At 42.4% G+C, this 20390-nt stretch overlaps 1 protein-coding gene across 1 annotated transcript in view; it reads right to left on the bottom strand.

The window, feature by feature from the left end:
- The window catches only part of VAV3 (vav guanine nucleotide exchange factor 3), a 398245-nt gene extending 389138 nt beyond the window's left edge, over nt 1-9107 (bottom strand). The window contains exon 1 of the mRNA XM_029227383.1: nt 8514-9107. Coding sequence (XP_029083216.1) covers nt 8514-9038 — 525 coding nt within the window. The 5' untranslated portion in view covers nt 9039-9107. The remainder of the gene's footprint in view (nt 1-8513) is intronic.
- Between the last annotated feature and the right edge of the window lie 11283 nt (nt 9108-20390).

Below are 20390 nucleotides of genomic sequence, written 5' to 3'. Positions count from 1 at the left end.
CTACTTATGTATGCATGTTTCGTATGAGTCCCTGGGTCAGATTCTAGAGATGTATATAAATGAAAAAGCCTATGATAGCCTCAAGCAGGTCACAGCCTGGAAGGGAGAGAGATGAGAAAAAGATTGCAAAACAGTGTACGGAATGCTGCCCTCCACCCACGTACACTATACAGCGTGGCACAGAGTAGTAAGTGATCAGCCACACCTGCGGAAGGAGTCAGGCGGCCCGCACTGCAAAGGGCCCTTGAACCAAGTCTTCCTTCAGACTAATGAGAAAGGATCCTTCAAGTAGAGAAACAGGCAAACGCAATAGCAGCATAGTTCATTTGAGAAGCCACGAAAAGGTCAGGAGCACACAGTTGAAAGAGCTTTGAGACATGAAGCAGGACCAGCCCACGGGTCCCTGCAATGCTTACCAAGGAGCTTGGATTTTATCCCATGGTCCATGGGAACAGTTATAAGGAGGTTATGCTGACCTGCCCCAGTAGTTCAGGTCAAACTTTAGGAGTCCTTAGTCACTCTCCATCATACCCAACGCTCATCAGCAAGCCTTTGTGGCTCTACCTTGAAAATGTATCCCGTGCATGCAAACAAAAAGATCCAGGAGAGAACGGAAGATGTAGGAAAGCACAGAGATAGAGTGAAGGAGGAACTGGCCTTTGCTAGGAGCATTGATAATTCACCCACAGAAGAGGACAGAAAGCATCGTCTACGGGCAAGATGCGGGAAGGTGGGCGCCTGAGGAAGCTCTCCTCTGACTGTGTCTGTTTTCTCGGTGGAATAGGAAGTAACATCACCAGTTGAGAGGGAGAATGAAGATGCAGGTTCAAGAAGAAAAGGTACCAGACAGGCATCTGGGAGAGTCAGAAATTGAACGGTCTAGGGCAGTTTTCAAATTGGTCTCAGTACCCCTTTACACTCCTAAAAAAATAATGAGTGAGAATCCTCAGCAGCTTTTCTTTATAGGGGTTATATCTATCAACACCAAACATACTAGAATTCTAAAGTGAGAAATCTTTAAAACATACACAAACACGCAATCACAGGTCAGCAGCATGTAGCTTTGGGAAAACACTATACACTCATGGGAAAGGAAGAGTGAGAAAAGGCAAACAGTGTCTTAATAATATTATTAAAGGAATGTGCGACCTTAGGGAACCCCTAAAAGCATTTTAGGGACTATCAGAGGCCCCCAGATCACACTTTGAGAATGTCTGGTCTAGAGACATGTACTCAGATGGCTGGGTTGCCTGAGGCTCCCACCTGAGGTTAGGGATCGTGAATTTAAAGTGAGAGCACTCAGGTGGTATGGGTTTTCCTCCACCCGTCAGGTTCAGCAGCTGAATTGCAGGCAGGGAGCAAGTAGAGAGTTGGATTTAACCAGGGTTATATTTTACCCAAATGAGTATCACCAACCAAGAGAAGCTAAGGAAGTAACTATAATGACCGTGGTATTTAAGCTGAGTAGGAGGGAAATGAAGACACGAAGGCAGTGAAGAGGTGGTGGGACCAACAGTTCAAAAGATTGTTGAATTTTAGGTATTAGTAGAATAATCCAGAAAGGAAGGATTAGTAAGAGAGTAGGATGCTTGAAACAGAATACGGAAGGTAACTAGTAACAACTTCAAACTCAACATCCAAAACTGATTGTGCCCCTTTCCCTTTGACATCGGCACCTCCTCTCTATTCCCCTAGTCACCCAAGCCTGAAACCTGAGGCTCATCCTAGATACTTTCCACTAGTACTGCACCTAAGAGGTCCCAAAGTCTGGTACATTACAACTCTTCATTCTCTCTCATCTTTCTCATTCCTTCCTATGCTTCCACTCCCACCCCTTCTCTGGCCTCGCATCCACTGGCCTCCTCCTCCCCTAACTGAGCTTCAGCAGGAGTCTTTCTCATGCCCAGCTCCACCCCATCCAATTCATCCTTCACTCTGCTGTCGCTGAACTTTCCACAGTGAACTCTGATCACGTGATTCTCATCCCTCCATCCAAGCAGTAACTGTAACCACAGAGGTGGGGGCATAAAACAGGCAGATATAGGCTGTCACCATGAACATGCGGTCCATCAGGGTATGAAAAGGAGGTAACGCCACAGTGCCATGAGATGATACAGGGAAGAGGATACGAAAAAAGGCAACGAAGGAGAAAACTCTAAAATTCTTAAGGTATGTTTAAAGAGAAGCCAGCAAAGGAAGCTGAGAAGAAATACAAAAGGTACAAGAGGGACTTCCTGGTGGTCCAGTGGTTAAGAATCCGCCTTCCAATGCAGGGGGATGCGGGGTCGATCCCTGGTTGGGGAATTAAGATCCCACAGGCCGCAGGACAACTAAGCCAGCGTGCCGCTACTACTGAGCCCGCATGCCGCAACGAAGATCCCACGTGCTGCAACTAAGACCCCACGCAGCCAAATAAATAAATAAATAAATATTTAAAAGGTACGAGAGAACCAGGAGAGTATAGTGTGATGACAGTTAAGAGTTTCAGGAGGGAAGGAAAAGTCAATAATGTAAATTGCCACTGTGAGTTTAAGAAAAATAATCTAAAAAGAGTATGTTGTATTTGAAAGTTAGGAAATCAGTGGTGATCTAGACTGGATCAATCCTATCTGCATTACAAACATGATATAATTTTCCCCATCTTAAAAAAAAAAGGCACTTGCTCATTTTGTTCACTCTGACAACCATGGGATTGCACCTCACCAATAAAGTTTCAGCACTTCAGTCATTTACCCCAGGCTCTGGTTCCTGGAGAGCCCAGGTTAAGCCATCAAGTATGCAGACAGAACAAGTGCTTAAGACGCCTGAGGTACTTCACATGAAAAGATCTTGATCGGTGTCAAGTTTAAATTTATGCTGGCCAAGAGAATAATCCAACAAATGGCAAAAAGGTTACTGACTCCTGAGAAGAAAGGTTAAATAATGACATTATTTTCTGAACTGACTGGCTAAAAATATAACTGGCACACCACTCTTTTTGGACAATGACAGCCTTTTTTCTCTCTTCTGTATAACCCAGTAATCTTCACACAGCAGTACCTGGGGCGGGGGTGGGGGGAGGGGGGAGGATGCAGACACGCATTTGGGAAGCACACCTTAATGCTAAAACTCACATAATAATAGTTTTAAAATAATGTACAGTTATGTATAGCAGAAATAAAGCTCTCTTTAACTTTAAGAAGTAGTAACAGCAATAAAAACCCAACTGTGTGTTAGGAGCTTGGAAGGAAATCCTGGGAACAAAAGTGATGAATTCTTTTAGAAATGCTGCATCACCAACACATGGTGCTCCGCGGAAAATACACATTAAATATATTTCATTTACATTTTCTTATATACACACATATTTTTCCCACACATATACATATATACAAGTGTGCCATATGACAAAATTTGTCTGAATCTTAAAAGAGGTCTTGTAATCGGTATTAAATAAAAATTCTGTATGATAAGAAAACCCTCTTGATCTCTTTTCCCCTACTAGCCACTACCCCATTTATCTGCTCTCTCCACAGCAAAATCACCCCCTAACACATGTCTATATTCGTGGTCTAGATCCTCTCCCATTCGCCCCTCTTCTCCAGTGGAGGGTTTGCCCATCACACACCAAATCTGTTTTTGCCAAGGTCACCAAAGAACTTCATATTGCTTAATACAATATTCTATCTTCAATCCTTTTTCCACTTGAAGAGCAGCATTTGACGTGTCTAATCACTCCTTCTAGAAACACTTTATTCACCTGGTTTGCTAGAACCATACTCTGTTGACTTCTCTCCTTCCCCGTGGCCATTCCCTCCCAACTCCTTACCGGTTCCCATCTCTCTACCCTTGACACATGGGCAGGCCCCATGGCTCACGCGTCTGATCTTTTCTTCCTACACTACTCCCTAGGTGATATCATCCAGTGCTGAGATTTTAAATACCACCTATACCCTGATGACTGCAAACCTTTCCTCTCCCATCTCCAATTTCTCCAGCTGCCTGCTCAGCATCTAGATGCCTGCTGGGCATTTCAGACATAACTAGCTCCAGACTGTCCTCCCCCTCTCCCTACCCCCAACCCCCAAAGCTCTTCTTCCTCCCATCTTCTCCATCTCAGTAAGTGGCAACTCCATCAGTTCAATTCCTCAGGCCAGAAACCCTGGATTTATTCCTGGCTCCTCTCTTCTTCTCATACTGCTCATGTGATTCCATCAATAAACCCTGGCTGGCTTTATCTTCAAAATATACCTAGGGTTGGATTCCTTCTCACCACCTGCCCTGCTATCACTCTGGTCAGAGCCGCCACCACCACTTGCCCGAATGATGGCCTTAGCCTGACTCTTCCATCCTGGCTGCTCTGTGGTCTATTCTCAACATAGCAGCCAGAGTGACCCTGTTGAAAAGGTAAGTCAAGCCACGTGATTCCTATTTCACCCAGGGTGAACGTCCTTACAATGGCCCACAAGTCCTAAAAATCTGGCCCCCATTTTCCCTCTCACCTCATCCCTACGACCCCTTCCCACACTCACTGTCCTCCAGCCCACTGGCCTCTGGCTGTTCCTTCAGTTTACCCACCATTTAATTACCTCAAGACCTTGGTGTTCCCTCTGCCAGGAATTTTCCTCTCCCAAACATCCACATTCCTGCCTTCTCTCACTCCCTTCAGGTCCTGCTCAATTGGCATCTCCTGAGAGAAGCCTTTCTTGACTACCTTCCATAAAATCAAATCACATTTCCCTCTAGTCCCTCACCCAGGTCCATCTCTCTTCACAGCACATCACATTCTACAGCCATTTATTTATTTATTGTCCCCCACTAAAATATAAGTCCTTTTAGGGCAGGAACTCCATTGAGTTTGTTTACTGCTCCATGCCAGTGCCTACAACAGTGCCTGGCACATAGTAGGAACAAACATTTGTTCAAGGAACCCTTGAAACCTGAATAAGTCATTTTAAGAAAATTCGAAGTTTACCTACACGGTACATAGTGGTCAGTAAATTTATCAGATGTGTTATTCCCATCCTATGACATAATATAAAGCAAAATTTAAAATTACAAAATAGTAAGATTCAGATAATTTCATTGATGATACATCCATGGTTAATTATACGCACTTATGGAGAACTTCTTAACCACCAAAAGTGACATCAAGCCCACAACCCACAGTCTTCCACGTTGCACCCCCAGTACAACTAGCACAGGAAGGCTCTTCTCTTCCAATGTCATGTATGTGCTTGGTATCCTAGCTAGAACACTGTTTTAGATGAAAAATAAATCTGTCTAGTATATACAGAGACCAGATTTCATGGATTGTGTGGATTTTCATGGATCATCTGGGTTTTATTTAATTTTTTTCTTTATAATAAAAGGAATATGTTAAATGTGTAACTAAATGTGATTAATGTTTACCACCTTAACTAATAAAAACAAATCTAAATCAGGGTTACAAAAAAAGGACCTATTTTGAACTAAAGAAGACTGTCCTCTTACCAACATAGCAAGACCCAAAAAAAGGCTGATGTCCACAGCCAAAAAGAACAATTACTAAGTAAGAGAATCGGGGTCCCATTTATAATTTTATTTTGGAGCACAGTTGATTAACTTAAGACTCCAAGATTCAAACCTAAAATTGTTTAATTATTTGCAGGGTTATTATTTTTTAACACAAACAAGGCAGAAGGCTAACAGAGTAGAATAAATCCCACTCATTGGAGGTACACACTCTTATTAAAAGAGGCTATTCATAGCCTCTTTCTGAAAACTTAAAAACAATAAGACATCTATACGCTAAAATTTTTTGTGTCAACATCTGTTCATAACAGTCTCAAATACCACAAAACTCTGAACTGAGAGCCTCCAGTTTTTTCCTGGCTCAGAAGATCAGGCGCTAAAAGGAAATCGTTTATTTCAAGTTAATATCTTCAACAGAACCTAAGCTGGATGGACAGAATGAGTCTTAGACATGGCAAAAGCCACAAATACTAGTAATGACAGCTCTAAATTCAGAAGAGTAAAGTCTGCTGGGGCGTATGTCAGGGTTTCACTGGGTTATTAGGTTATTCACTATATAGTATGGATAGAGCTCATGGCACAGGAGCCTTATAACCAGAAGCAGCCAAAACCTTCACCAAGAAAGATATGAGTAGTTAGAGGCAGAAATAGAGATGTCAGCCCAAAGGAACTTGTAGACCTTGCAACCGTTTTAAAATTTTGATTATAACCTATTACTCTTAATGTGACAATAGCAGAAAAAAAAGTTTTAAGTAATTTTGCTAATAGTGAACACCTATTAAGTGCACAGTATCTGCTGGTCACTGTAGGCATGTTAAATACATCAATGAAGTATTTAATGAAAACATGCACTCAATCTCATTTAAGGATTTGAGGACAACCTCTATAATACAAGCTCACCTGTCCAGCACTCAGCTGTTCAGAAACCTTATCTCTGCAATGTGGCCAAGAATCAAGAAGGCAACAAAAAGAGACATCACCATATTCAGGTACTAACTTTCCACGGTTCACTTGTGGGAGAAGCCCGCACTCACAGAAAATTACTGCATTGAATTTGGAACCAGAATGCTTAGGGTTAAGAGCCCAAAAGCACAACAGCCTAAGGAAGGTCATTCAGCTGTTTAGTTCATTATAACCTGGTGGCTTATATGATACAACAGTGTAATAATTCCTTTAGGGCAAGGATCCTGAGGTGTTCATTGTGGTACTCCCAGTAGGGAATAGAGTTCTTAGAGCAGCATATGTGCTCAATTTTCATTAATGATGCTTATAATGACAATCCTTTGTCAACAAAAAGATTAAATTACATCTACTATATTCCACAAGGGGAAGAAAGAGCAAAAAAAATTTGAAAAAAATTTCATCCATTGTTACAATTCAAGTAAAGGTTAGAAGCTTGAAACAGGAAGATCCTCAGCTGTCCAGAATACTTCATTATTGAGAACAACTTACTGAACAGCCCCTAGGGGTTCCGGGCAACTGAAGTTTCAGGACATGAGCACAGTACTGTACTCCCTGCTGGTGGGCCAAGGCATCCTGAGGCCATAGGCCAGGTGGAAAATGGGAATCTGCAGCCTGGATAATCACCTGCAGCTTCCTACAGAACTCTGTTGAGAGCAGCAACTCCCAGCTTAATGGAAATGTCTGTTAAACCCTTGGGCAGGATATCCTGAATTGGGACAACACTTAGGTGGTCCGTAGAGTTAGCAGTTACCACCCAGGCTCATGGGAGAGTACGAAATAAATTATCTCACTTCTAAAACCATATGGCTCTCACCACTTACAAGCCTGTTCTTTCTTGGGGACCACTAACCAGCAGGTTGAAGGTAGACAGGCAAGGGATGCAGAATTTGAGGTGCAGAGAGGCCCTGATGAAACGCTGACATCAAGAAGAGAGGAATGTGTGTGCCCTAAGTTTAGAAACATAGTTATTCGTTATATAAAGTCAGTTCCGCTGTAAAAGGCACTGTTCTGGTTGCTAAATAGCTGAGGCTCTGTATCATTCAGGATTAGTGGTAAAGTGTGTCATGGAAGGGACTGTTTCCTCTCCCTTGTAAGTTGAAAGTGGTTTTTTACATTCTGAAAGAGAAAACAGATGTATTGAGTTGTGTTTAACAGCTTTCTGCATGCAAACTTTCTGACGGGACCAAGAAACTACCATTCCACTGAGTTGAGACTTTTGAGTTTACTCTAGGGTGCACACAGCCTTCCGGAGTTGCATTTTTTTAACCCCCCAAAGAGGCACCTCCAGGAAAGGCTCCAGCCACAGGAGCCAAGAGTGCACCACACCACCTGAGCAACCACCAAATGAAGGAAAGAGGAATCTGGAGCGAAACTTCTCGTTTCCTGTCGCTGCTGGGAGAGACTAGACTTGCTCCTTCTCACATGGCTTAAGCCTAGCTATAAACCCAACCATGTAGCTTGCCAGCTGGCCACAAGCTCAGGGGGCTTTCGGGGCAGCCGCCTTGTTGTGATCCCTTTTCCGCCCTTTGGCTAGTGTCATTCCTGTACAGATAACGGTACCGGAACGCCCTCCACTTCCTAGAGTCCTCTTTATGTCATGGTTCCGCTTTCAAGAAAACATGGGGACGAAACGCAAAGCAAAAGAACAAACTAAAGGCAAAATTACCCCCATCAGCTCCTTTCATGCCTCTCCATCGTTACTATAAAAGAGCTGGATCAAATTCCTTTCGTTGCCTCCCGCCACACACACGCGCGCGCGCACACACACACACACACACAGGTAGGTGCAGGGCACCCTAAGTCAGCTTGTTCCCGCCTCACAGAAAGCCCTTACGAAATCCTCATACCGTCTCAGGACGCAGGGCCCTAGCCTTCAGCTAAAGAGCTAAACCATCTCAAGCCAAGGTACAAGAAGCCGAAGTGGTCCGCAAAGCAGAAGGCTGCGAGGCAGGGGAAACCGAACGCACCTAGATGTTTGCATTTACACAAAGAAATTACCCGGCTGATTAATGCGATTTGCCGGCTGGAGGCGGAGGCGCCCGCGCCGGCCTCCTTACCTGGGACATCTGCGGCCTCAGGTTGATCTCCTTCAGGTTGATGGAGTGCGCCCGGAGGTTGTTGAGTAGCTGGCAGAGCAGGACTCCATCGCGGAGGGTCTGAGCCAGGTCGAACACCTGCGCCGAGTCCCAGGTCACCCGGTGATTGGCGGGCAGCACCTTGCAGTGGATGAGCCACAGCGCGCACTGCTTCCACGGCTCCATGCCCGACGGCTCCGGAACGCTGCCGGGCCGGGGCAGGCGGCGAGGATGCAGCGGCGGCCGCCGCGGTTCCTCCGCCTCCCCGACGCCAGCCGCGGTCGGCCCGTTTCCTGCAAGTGTACGACTGTGCGAGAGAGCAGGAGCCGCGGCAGGCGGACGGGGTGCCCCGCGCGGGGCTTGGTTCCGGTCTCGGCCCGGGTCCACCGCCGCCCGACCGCCGCTGCAAGCGAGTCCCGCGCGCTCTTCGTGCGCCCCGGCCGGCTCGGCGGCGGCGACCGAGCACAGGCTTCCTACTCGCGAGCCCGGCGCCGGGCGACTGAGCATGCCCAGCACGCCGGCCAGTCTCGCTGCCGTCTGCGAATCCCCAGAGGCGCGGGTGGGAGAGCGCGCGCCGCCCTGGCCTGGGGTCGGCGGCCCGGGCGGGGAAGGGGAGGGGAGGGGGGAGGAGAGGGGCGGTGGCAGCCAAGCGGATCCCAGGGCCCCCGCCTACCACGAGCCCTCAGGTTGGCGGAGCTCACCCAGCTCCAGGCGCCCGGGGATCTTCTCTCCGGACGCCTCCCCGGTTTGGGGAGAGCGCGTCTGAACAATGTAGTCCGGTGGGGGCTCCTGTTAGGATCTCCTAAACGGCAATGACAGTTTTTAAAGGGTCCGAGAGGTGCCAAGGATTAATTGGGGCATCCGTACTCCCCAGAGAAATGGAAAGAAAAAAAAAAAAAAAAGGCAAAGGGCATGTTGAGAACGCAACGCTTAAAGTTACAGAGATCTTTACCCCCTCACCCCCTTCCACCCTCTAAATTCTCTTCCCACAGATAGTTCCTGTTCCTCCAAGTTAGTTGCTCGTAAAGATGTTTTGGCACCTTAAAGTGAGTGTGTGGAGACGCCTGCTGAAACCCTTCCCCCCCCCCCCCCCCCCCCCCCCACAAGCCTATTTCGACGCGAGGTGTTTTTCACTTAGAGATAGTTTCCTTCTGCCCTCTCAGGCTCGGAACTGTTCGGCGTCGCAGTCCGAGCCCTTCAGCTGACAGCCCAAAAACCTGCCGGGGAGAAATAGGCCTGTGAAACGCCCACGGAGCCACGGCGGCCACACTGCGCATGCGTCGGCGACGGGCCCGGGTTTGAGCGCAATTAAATCTCAGTCTTCAGCTGCACCAGTTGGGCTAAGCTTTGGGACCCTTAGTGGAACATGACCCCAGAACTCTAGTGCTGGCTGAGCAGTGCATTCTCATTTCTTAAATTTAGGGGGGGACTCCTAACTGCCCCTTTTACTCCCACTGCCCCTCAAAACCAAAAATAGTGTTTAAATTATTTATCGCTAAATATTGCCACATTGAACTCTTGCTGCTCTCTGTAAATGTGGTCCTGGGTCACCGTTTAGAGATATATTCTTTTAAATTTTGAAAATAAAAATAAAATATGAAATCACTTGGGATTTTAGATCATTTTTTATTGTACTATTACATTACTGTAGCTCAAATTTTCTATTGTGAACCATATTAATCTTATAAGCAGGTCAAAATGTTATTTTTAAAAGTATATCTGATCTGTTAAGCACAGAGCCTGCGTCCTTTCCCACTAGCCTGTGACAAGCGTAGCACACTGTGTACACTGAGCATTAAACAATAAATCAGCCTGAGGATTTCCTTTCCTCACGCTGATCCTTCCCCAGCAACTTCCTCTTGTGTTCAAACCAGATTGCATCAATGGTACAATGTTTCCTAACCTGTAATTTTGGCAAATAAATCATACAAAACTTTTTTGCTGTACACGTGAAACGAACAGCATTGTAAGTCAACTATACTCCAATATAAAATAAAAATTTAATTTAAAAAATAAAATAAACTTTACATATGATCTTTAGAAACAAAATCTAACACAACTGAATCGCTATGTAATACAAGGTCCTGCATAAAGAGAAATCAAATTAGCAAAGAAGTTTCATAAAAAAGGAAGAAATAGTCAACAAAAATATAAATTTTGTTTCAGGTAGCATCAGATCACCTTTGGGGGTTGTAGGACACTTCCAAAGCCCAAATGATATATATCAGGAGGCAGATCTGGGTTTAGAGTCTGAGCATGGCAAGTTTCTAGCAACATGACCTGGGGAAAATGATCTAACTCCTCTAACCTTCAGTTGTCACATACGTAAAATGGGAAAAATAATGTTCACCTCATAGTGTTGGTGTGAGGATCAAATGATACAGTGCCTTGCTATTCAAGATGCAGTTTATGGACTGACAGCATCACCCAGGAGCTTGTTAGAAATGTAGACTCTTTGGTCCTACCTCCACACTGAATGAATCAAAACCTACATTTTAAAAAGATCCCCAGGTGACATATATTTACACTAAAGTCTGAGAAGCACTGATATAATGCCAAGATATGCGATGCCTATCACTTAGTGAGAACTCTATAAACATTAATCAATAGCTTTTAGTTCACAAAAAGGCAGCAATGACCTACTAAATTCTATTTAACTTTTTATAATTTATATATATTACATATGACATATAATATATATATTAAAAATATAACTTCAAAACATAATATCTCTCAAGTACAGTAAGCCAGAGAGTGCAGAGAAGGGCAACAGGAAAATATAAGGAAGGCCTAGAAGAGAAGGAGGCTGGTGGAAGTGCAGGCATCTTCAAGTAAACAAGGAGCTCAGTGGCAAAAGTTGAGTCATGTGGAAGACAGTGTCAGAACTTCATATGAGAACAAAAATGGCAATGGGCTTTTTTGAGCTGTCATCTGTGGTCCTTCCTTTAAAACCTTACAATCTAATGACAATGATAAGTTGAGTGATAGGGTACTAAATTCTGTCAGTGGCACCTCCCTGTCATTCCAGGGCCCCAGTGTTCCAATGAAAGCCATTCTTGCACACATGACATGAGACTCAGGACACAGTGGTCCCACTGCCCTGCAGGCCTATGTGAGCACCTGAAGCACATCCACACTCTACCATTTACTGAATGCCAAGCCCTCTATTGAGCGCTTCATGTACATTATCTGCAAGTTAGAGGAAATCACCACCACCATCACCATAGATGAAGAACCAAGATCAAAGGCATTAATCACCTTGCTCCCGGTTACAAAGCTCAGTAACAGCCTGAGTTTCATTGGCCTCCACAGCTATGCTGTTTCTGTTCGAAACTGCTCCCCATTGTAATAATTACCTTAGCAAGTTTAATTACTGGTTTAAATGTCTTTCTCCCTGCTAGACTGAAACACCTTGAAGGCAGGAGTGATAACTTATTCATCTTCAAATTCCCAGAACCAACCCTGGTGCTTGGTGCACCACAAGCACTCAATAAATATTAGTCGAGGGAGTAAATGAATGAACAAATGAGCTATGTTGCCTGTTTTTACTCCTTCGGTTCTCTCTTCCTGGTAGAGCAAAAAGATCAGGAATTATTCACACCGGTATTTCTTTCACCAGGTATCAGGGCCCCATGAAAGGAAGGTCCGTTGCTTCCTGTGTGTCTCATTAGCATTTCTGGACCCTCCAGCATAGCAGGCAACCTGCTCCTCTCCAGCATGGCTCTGCGGTTTGGATCATTGCCTCAGCCCTACACTTTATACAAAAGGGAAATGTGATGGGTGGCATCCCGAGCTGCAGGAAAGACAATAAATGATGGATGTCACATTCTAGGTCTCTTTCCATGTTCAAAATTACACGATAATCAGAAAAGTAAGGATTAGAAAATTCACTAGATTATGCCTCAGTCCTAATGTACCAAATGACTGAAGTAAAGCTGGTGAGCGCCACGTAAATCCACTGTTCGCTAGAATCTGTGTTGTCGCTCAATCCGTACCATTTTTTCTTCTTATTCTTTCAACTCCTAAGTTTAGAAAAGCACTAAGATTTATCTACCACCAAGAAATTGAGAAACCCAAATTTCTTATTCCTTATTTATTTCTTAATTTATGACACAAAAGAGGCACATCATTTTGAAGCATATTGAAGATAAATCAGTATAGGAAAGAATTAAAAACACACAAAAATAAATATTGTATACTGCAAACTGAAATCCGCTTCTCCGTCTGTTAGGTTAATTTTCTTCAACTACAATCAAATGTTGGTTGATTTCACATAAACATTAGGGATGCAGGCTTTAAGTTTCTAGTAATTTGATACTGCTTTAAATGTGAGAGAGTGGCATTGACATATATACACTACCAAATATAAAATAGCTAGTGGGAAGCAGCCGCATAGCACAGGCAGATCATCTAGGTGCTTTGTGACCTAGAGGGGTGGGATAGGGAAGGAGGGAGGGAGACGCAAGAGGGAGGGGATATGCGGATATATGTATACATATAGCTGATTCACTTTGTTATACAGCAGAATTAACACAACATTGTAAAGCAATTATACTCCAATAAAGATGTTTTAAAAAATAAAAACTGATGCAACAAAAATGAATAAATAAATAAATACCACAAAGCCGTTGTGAAAATAGGATGGGGGTAGATTGGGATTTCTATAACAATCATTCTTTTAATAAATGTTCCCAATTCAGTGTGAACTTAAAGATTTTTAGGTACAACTGAGCAGGATCTTTTTAGGATCTCAGGATATTTTTTCTCTTCTGACCTGTTTAAGTCCTGATAGTAATAAGAACAACAACAATGAAAATAATGTCCCTTTTCAAGATGTCACTTAGAATCTAACAAAATAAATTTACGAGAAATAATTTATGACACAAACAGCTTCCCAAGAAGCAGCTTAAAAAGGACCATAAGAACATGACCCTAAGTCTTTTTGTTACAAGGGATGGACTAATTAGGTAACTAATGTGCAAATAAATGAAAATACAACTGTTCCCCCTTTCTCTGCGGGACACACACACACACACACACACACACACAAAATGAGGCTCCAAAGGTTTAATTCACCAAGTTAATTGCACCTCAGCTGTGTCTTCTCAGAATCTGGTTCAATTAAACATGCTGTACCCCTCAAGCTCTGCTTAGACATTCATCCATTGTTAAACATTAGCTGTGACTCAAGTACACATTATGTTTTAAAGATGACTGAGAAGGTCGAACTTACAGGGAAAAGCTAAATAGTTATGTATTCCTGTGAGTAACTAAAGGTCTTAATCTAATTTGGGAAACATTTCAATTTCATTTGCATGTTGATATAAACAAACTGTCAAAGAGAGAGTTCTTCACACCGCGATGGTGAATATTAAAATCCAATGTAAGGAAACTTTTGTGGGAAGTCCTTGGTGCTCCTGTTTCCAAATTCTATGCATATCTCAATCATTATACTAAGTTCCTTGCAGAATAATTATCTCTTTGTCTGACACCACAACTACCACCATCTTCCCTGTACCCGCACCATGACCCTCCTGTGAGCTCCTTGGGAACAGGGATTGTATTTAATTCATGTCACATCTCCAATGCCTAGCACCTAGTAGGGGATAGAGGGAGGGAGGGAAGAAAGGAGGGAGAGAGGGAGAGAGGGAGGGACTGATGAATGAGATGAAGAAGATGCAAATCATACAATGATAGTGATGCTGGGAGAGGAGCTCAGCAAGGCTAAAGTTCCCTTTACCATTTCCACATTTCACCCAGATTTATTCCTGCCACCAACAATGTCCTTAGGAAAATAAAGCAATTCTGCAGGACTGATTGGCTTTATCCATGTGAAGAGAGTTACAGAAGTATTAAAAAGCCCCCTGATTTTTGTTTAAATTTTCTTTAACAATTGAAATCCATTATCACACAACTGAAAACTCCCTGGAAAAGTTAACGTTTAGTTAAATTCATACCTCATGCCTGAGAGCAGATAACAACAACAGCTATTATTTACTGAGATATTATGAGCACTGACAGCTAGCTATTGAACATTCTGTGCATTATTTTATTTGATTCTCAACGTCTCTGAGGTAAGTACAATTATTTACCTCATTTCAGGGATGAGGAAACTCAGGCTAAGAAAGCTCAACTATCTTTCCTAAATGCAAGCAGCCAGTAAGTGGCAGAACCAGCATTGGAGCCCAAGCATCCTAATGCCAAGATCCACACGTGATCGACACATCCACACATGATGCCATTCTGCCTCCCTAGAGATTTATACAGAGAGATTCCCAAGAGCAGATTGCAATGAGATGGCTTTATACATAACCAACTTTAGATGCTCCGCACCTGTGCAAACTCATGACTAAAGTACAGTTTTAATATTTACATAAATGACATTCCCCCCCCTACTGCTATTCAGCTATCAGGAAAAGAATCTAAATCTGTTTGGTAAAGAATGTTATTTTAAATCTTTGTTTTTATTCTTAAATATTCTATTTTTTTATTTTTAAAATGTTAAGCATTCCATTTATTCTTTTCTACTATAACCCTTTTGTTTTATTTTGTTGTGTTTTGTTATGCTTCAGACTAACATCAGGTTTTGAAACACCGTGGTTTAGAAAACCTGTAGGTATCTTTTTTGATCATCAGACTCATTTTGACAAGACAGGAGTGATTTAATAAAAAGGTTAACCAGCTTTTCTGGGAACTGACATGAGAATGCTAAAAAGCACCAAAATAGGGACTTCCCTGGTGGCGCAGTGGTTAAGAATCCGCCTGCCAGTGCAGGGGACACGGGTTCCAGCCCTTGTCCCGGAAGATCCCACATGCCGCGGAGCAACTAAGCCCCTGCGCCACAACTACTGCAGCCTGCGTGCGTGCCTAGAGCCCGTGTTCCACAACAAAGAGAAGCCATCGCAAATGAGAAGCCCGCGCACCATAACAAAGAGTAGCCCCCGCGCGCCGCAACTAGAGAAAGCCGGCACACAGAAACGAAGACCCAACGTAGCCAAAAAATAAATGAATAAATAAATTTATTAAAAAAATAAAAAGCACCAAAATGGAAACCTAATTGCCTTATTAACTTCACACATGTGCACACACAGACATCCTCACATTCATGTATTTGTAGACAGTTTACGTTCCATTCTGTAATCGTGGCATTAGGTTACCTATAAAATCATAATCTGGTTTTTATTGCCCAAACACAAAAGGGAGACACCGGCAGCACTAAAAGAACACCATATCCGATCAGAATGAAAACACAGTAATTACTTCTGTTTCAAACTGTTTGGTTTGTTGCTGGCTATAACTTTTAAGTTGTTCTTACAGAAAGTTCCTAGATTTAGGAAATAACTCATGTGTTCTGCTAACTTTGTTTTCACCCCTCGCTGACGTATTTCAGGAATTAAAATTCAGGGCTGTTTAGATCAGAGCATAGTGTTGAGAGAACAGTAATAATTCAGATGATTTTAAAGAGAGAAGAGGATGAAATTGGTAGACCTGAAGAAAATAGGACAAGTGCTTTTTTGTATATTTTAAACGTCATTACAATATAGGAAGAACAATCATTTCCAAAAAAAGGGTGGAGGGGGGATTACTGTCCATTACCAAAAAACAAAAACAAAAACGCTGCCAATATATCAAATCTGATTTTCCTACCACATTTAATAAATATTTAGCACTTTCTAAGTGCAAAAACACTCTTTTGAATTTTATGTGAGGATACAGAATAAAAGTGACACAGGGTTCCATACTAAATCTCTGTGAAAATTTAGTTAACACTACAAGGCAAGGATGTTATAGTTGGCACAGAGACCCCAGATTTTTCTGTGCAGTGCTGTTTTCATATTTAATATCAACTGCTTATAGTGGTTGAAACTAGAGTAAACTTATGAACACGTACCGAGCTAGGATTGCTAGATAAACCAAACACAGAATACCTTTTTCTTGAGGTCTGCCGTAGGCCTAGAAGAGCAGCCAGCTAAATGAAGTCTATTATCTTCTAGAATCCTGCTATCTCCACCTTTATGTCCCTTCCCCTCTGTCTACTTAATCACTCTAAGTAACAGGAACCAGGAATAACTTCTGGGGTGCCCCCAGGCCCAAAAATGTCGACACATGCAATTCGATGAAGCAAAAAGAGTTGATGGCATTAATTAAAAACTCCAAAGTGTTGAAAATCCTGACTAATCAAGGTAATTCACAACAAACCCCCCTCCTCCTGTATCAGCACTCACCTCCCAAGCTACCCTGCTTCAGCACTAAATGGTTCAGATTTCTCATAATACAATGGGAGAGGGGCGGGTGCTGGCCACTGGGGAAGATGAGTGATCAATACCAGCACAAGGGCTATGGTCTCCCAACCTCTCTCCATCACACTGATGGGGAATTGAGTTACTTGAATCAAAGTGAATGAGATTTTGCTGCTCGCTGCCTATCAGTGCCTTTCATTTTGATCTGTCTTTTATTTGAAAGTGCCTGGGAAGATGTGGTCACTGGCTGAAATTTCTCTTTCTAGCTGCGTGCTGTGATCTGTATGTGGATGCTGGATGACTGTGACCCTACACCTCCACTGAAGCTACCAGTTCAATTTTTAGGAAAAGGAAGAGGAGTCATTCTGCTGACCCAAAGCCAGTGGGTCTCCAGCACTGGAATGAGGATGAACAGAAAGGTCTTTCCTCACTACCACATCCGGTTTAGACATTTTATGGCAGATATCTGCCTCATAATTGCTTTTTCATTCTCATTACATCTCTCACATTCAGAGATTAAAAGTTCTTTAGCAACTCCTTTTAGAGTATATATGAAAGTGGCAATAGTTTCTTTATAGATTAAAAAGTGTTTACCTCTGAAGAGCCAGAAACTAGTTATCAGTGAAGAAAGACTCATGTATCTCTTACATAATAATCTAATTATTTTTGAAATCAGACTTAACTACCCTTTTTCACTTCCCTGCATTTAAAGATAGAGATAATATTTTGCTGCTTGTGAAAACAGATTCAAAGGAGATATAGGTTTAAAGATATTGTCTATGTTTGATCTGTCTTTCCCTCTAGTTTTTCTACCTGGAAGTTCTCCACAGTATTCTCAGACTCTGCAGATAAACTGGAGAAGCCCCTAGCCCTGAATTCCACTTCTTCAAAGGATCTTTCAGGAATGAGCTAAGCAATGGTCAATTTGCAGCTGGATTTAAATCTAAACTGGCATCTCATTCAAGTTACACACCGTGGCAAACCAGAGCAGTTGTTAAATTAGTGTTGCCTGTGGACTCAGTTCCTACAGCTATGTAAGCCTTGCTATGCTCCGTGGCCACAAAATGTGGCTCTAACCTAAGCCAGATCTGTAGCCTACGCATATGATGAGTGGGTGGGAGGGTTCAGTTAGGCTGAGGCATCTTTCTCTGCCCGCATCAGACTCTGGTAAGCCCAGGTAAAGGCTGACTCCTCAGAGGACCCGCCCTGGTAATCAGTGACAACCTCATCCTTGCCTCACCACAACCACCATTCACCCATCCCCACCAGTGTCATTTCTACCTTGTCTTATGGTTGGTTTTAAGAGGAGTCCTTAAGGAAATACGGTGTCTAGTTCATCTGGGAATTCCCAAGAACCCACTAAATATTTATTGAATGAATGAACAAGTGAATAAGTGGTCTCGGACCTATTATTATAGACAGTTCTACCTCTAGTCTTAAGCTACAAAAAGTTTTCATGTTATTTCCAGCGTTCTTGTGCATATTTAACCTTCTGTTGCCTAGATTTTACATTATTGAAACAGTTTTCTCTAAAAAAATTGGAGAAGAGTGTAAGAAGAAGTCTAGAAGGAGTAAAGTGAAGGTTTAGGGGGTAGTAGTGGCAGAAGATAGAGGACAAATATAGCTCAGAAATGGTATGATTCATCCAATTAAAAAACAAAATTACTCCAAAAGTGCTAAAGAAGATAAAATACCTAGTGCAATTGTGGTGGTAAATGTTATCTATTTAGTTATTAATAAGCAATTACTATAAACAAAAATGTCATTAAAATAAAAATATGCTTATAGAAGTCTCAGAATTCTTTTTCAATAAGCCTAAATCATACTTCACTCTAGAAGGGGTAGTTTGTTTGTTTTTCAAAGCGATTTTCTCCATAATGGCTGAACTATACATGATTTGTGTGAGAGAGATAAGCTCTTCCAGCTGTTGAAAATTAGCTTAGTCGCCAGTCTAGTGAGACCGTCCATGAAATACCCTGATTATTGACAATTTGTTTTATCTGAGCTCTTTAAATTAAATATGGTTGCAGTTCATTCCAAGAAGAGGTCAAATCACTTAGCAGAGCATAAAGAAGAGAGGATGTGTCAGTACTACTCTTAATCAAATTCTTTCACTTTTTAAATTCTTTTTATTCTTGGCGTTGGTCGCCTAAATTCATCTTCAGGGTTATAAATGGTCATTGGCCATTTATCAGAGCAGGAGTCCTTCTTGAAGGGTGCAGGATTCTGGGGTTTTTTTTTAATAAATTTATTTATTTGTTTTTGACTGTGTTGGGTCTTTGTTGCTGCGCACGGGATTTCTCTAGTTGTGGCGAGCGGGGGCTACTCTCCGTCGTGGTGCACGGGCTTCTCATTGCAGTGGCTTCTCTTGTTGCGGAGCATGGGCTCTAGGCCTGTGGGCTTCAGTAGTTGTGGCATGCAGGGCTCAGTAGTTGTGACACATGGGCTTAGTTGCTCTGCGGCATGTGGGATCTTCCCAGACCAGGGCTCAAACCCGTGTCCCCTGCATTGGCAGACAGATTCTTAACCACTGCGCTACCAGGGAGGTCTCAGGATTCTGTTACTCTAAACATATAGTGGGCTTCTGATTTTGAGCCATGAACTGAACTACATGTTTTACACATCTTATTTCATTTACAGTAGATCTGTGGAGAAGATGTTCTGTCCCAATTTTACAGGTCAGGAAAAAGGTTCAGAGAGATAGAGCAATGTTGACAATAGCCTGACTATAAAAAACAAGATTCCTGAATCTCACCTCAAACCACTAACTCAGAATTTATGGGGCATATCTAGGAATCTATTGAATCCGAATTTCTGCATTTTTTACTAGTGCTCCAGGGTGATGATGATGACCATTTATTATGAAAATTTTCAAACCTATGTAGAAGTAGAAAGAACTTTTACTAAACCCCCATGTACTCATCACCAGTTTCAACAGTTATCAACTAAAGGAGTATCTTTTCAGTTGTTCAGATTTTGCTCTGTGACGCTATAATTTCTACGTCTATTGAATGAAATATCCAGGTGATTCTTTAAAATAATAAAATTTGAGAACCTGTGGGGTTTCCTGACTTTCTCATTGTCACTTAGCTGGGGAGCAGCAGAGCTGAGAAGCAAATCCAAAATATGCAGCTCCAAATAGGGTTTGCTTTCCATTAAACCATAGCTGTATCCATCAAGTCCATACATATTTATTGAGCTCCTTTATATTCATATGGCACCAGGTTGAGGACTAAAACATGTATAAAGAAATAAATGTATATTATTGTTTTTTAAACGTGTATAATGGAGAAGATTAAATAGACATATTTAATAGTTAAATATTTCAAAATGTCCAGTGACCAAAAAAATGGCATAGATAATAAGCATATTCATGAATCAGAAAGTGGAAGATCAAAGAAGAATGAAACCATTTAAAAGTCTTTATACAAGAGGTTAAGACTTGACTTAAACCCTCAGCAAGAAAAGACTTTACAACTGAAGAGTAATATGAGCAAAAACATAGCATTCAAAACAAACAAATTATTTTTGGAGGACTAAGGAAAGAGAAAAGGGGCTGGCTGGACCAGAGGGATCATATCAGGAGGCAGTATTGGATTGTCTGAGGGGCCAGATCTTG

The sequence above is a fragment of the Monodon monoceros genome, unplaced genomic scaffold (genome assembly GCF_005190385.1).
Source record: "Monodon monoceros isolate NGI ecotype Baffin Bay Population unplaced genomic scaffold, NGI_Narwhal_1 Super_Scaffold_18, whole genome shotgun sequence".
In the NCBI taxonomy this organism is placed as follows: Eukaryota; Metazoa; Chordata; class Mammalia; order Artiodactyla; family Monodontidae; genus Monodon; species Monodon monoceros.
This window is presented reverse-complemented; position numbering and strand designations above follow the sequence as displayed.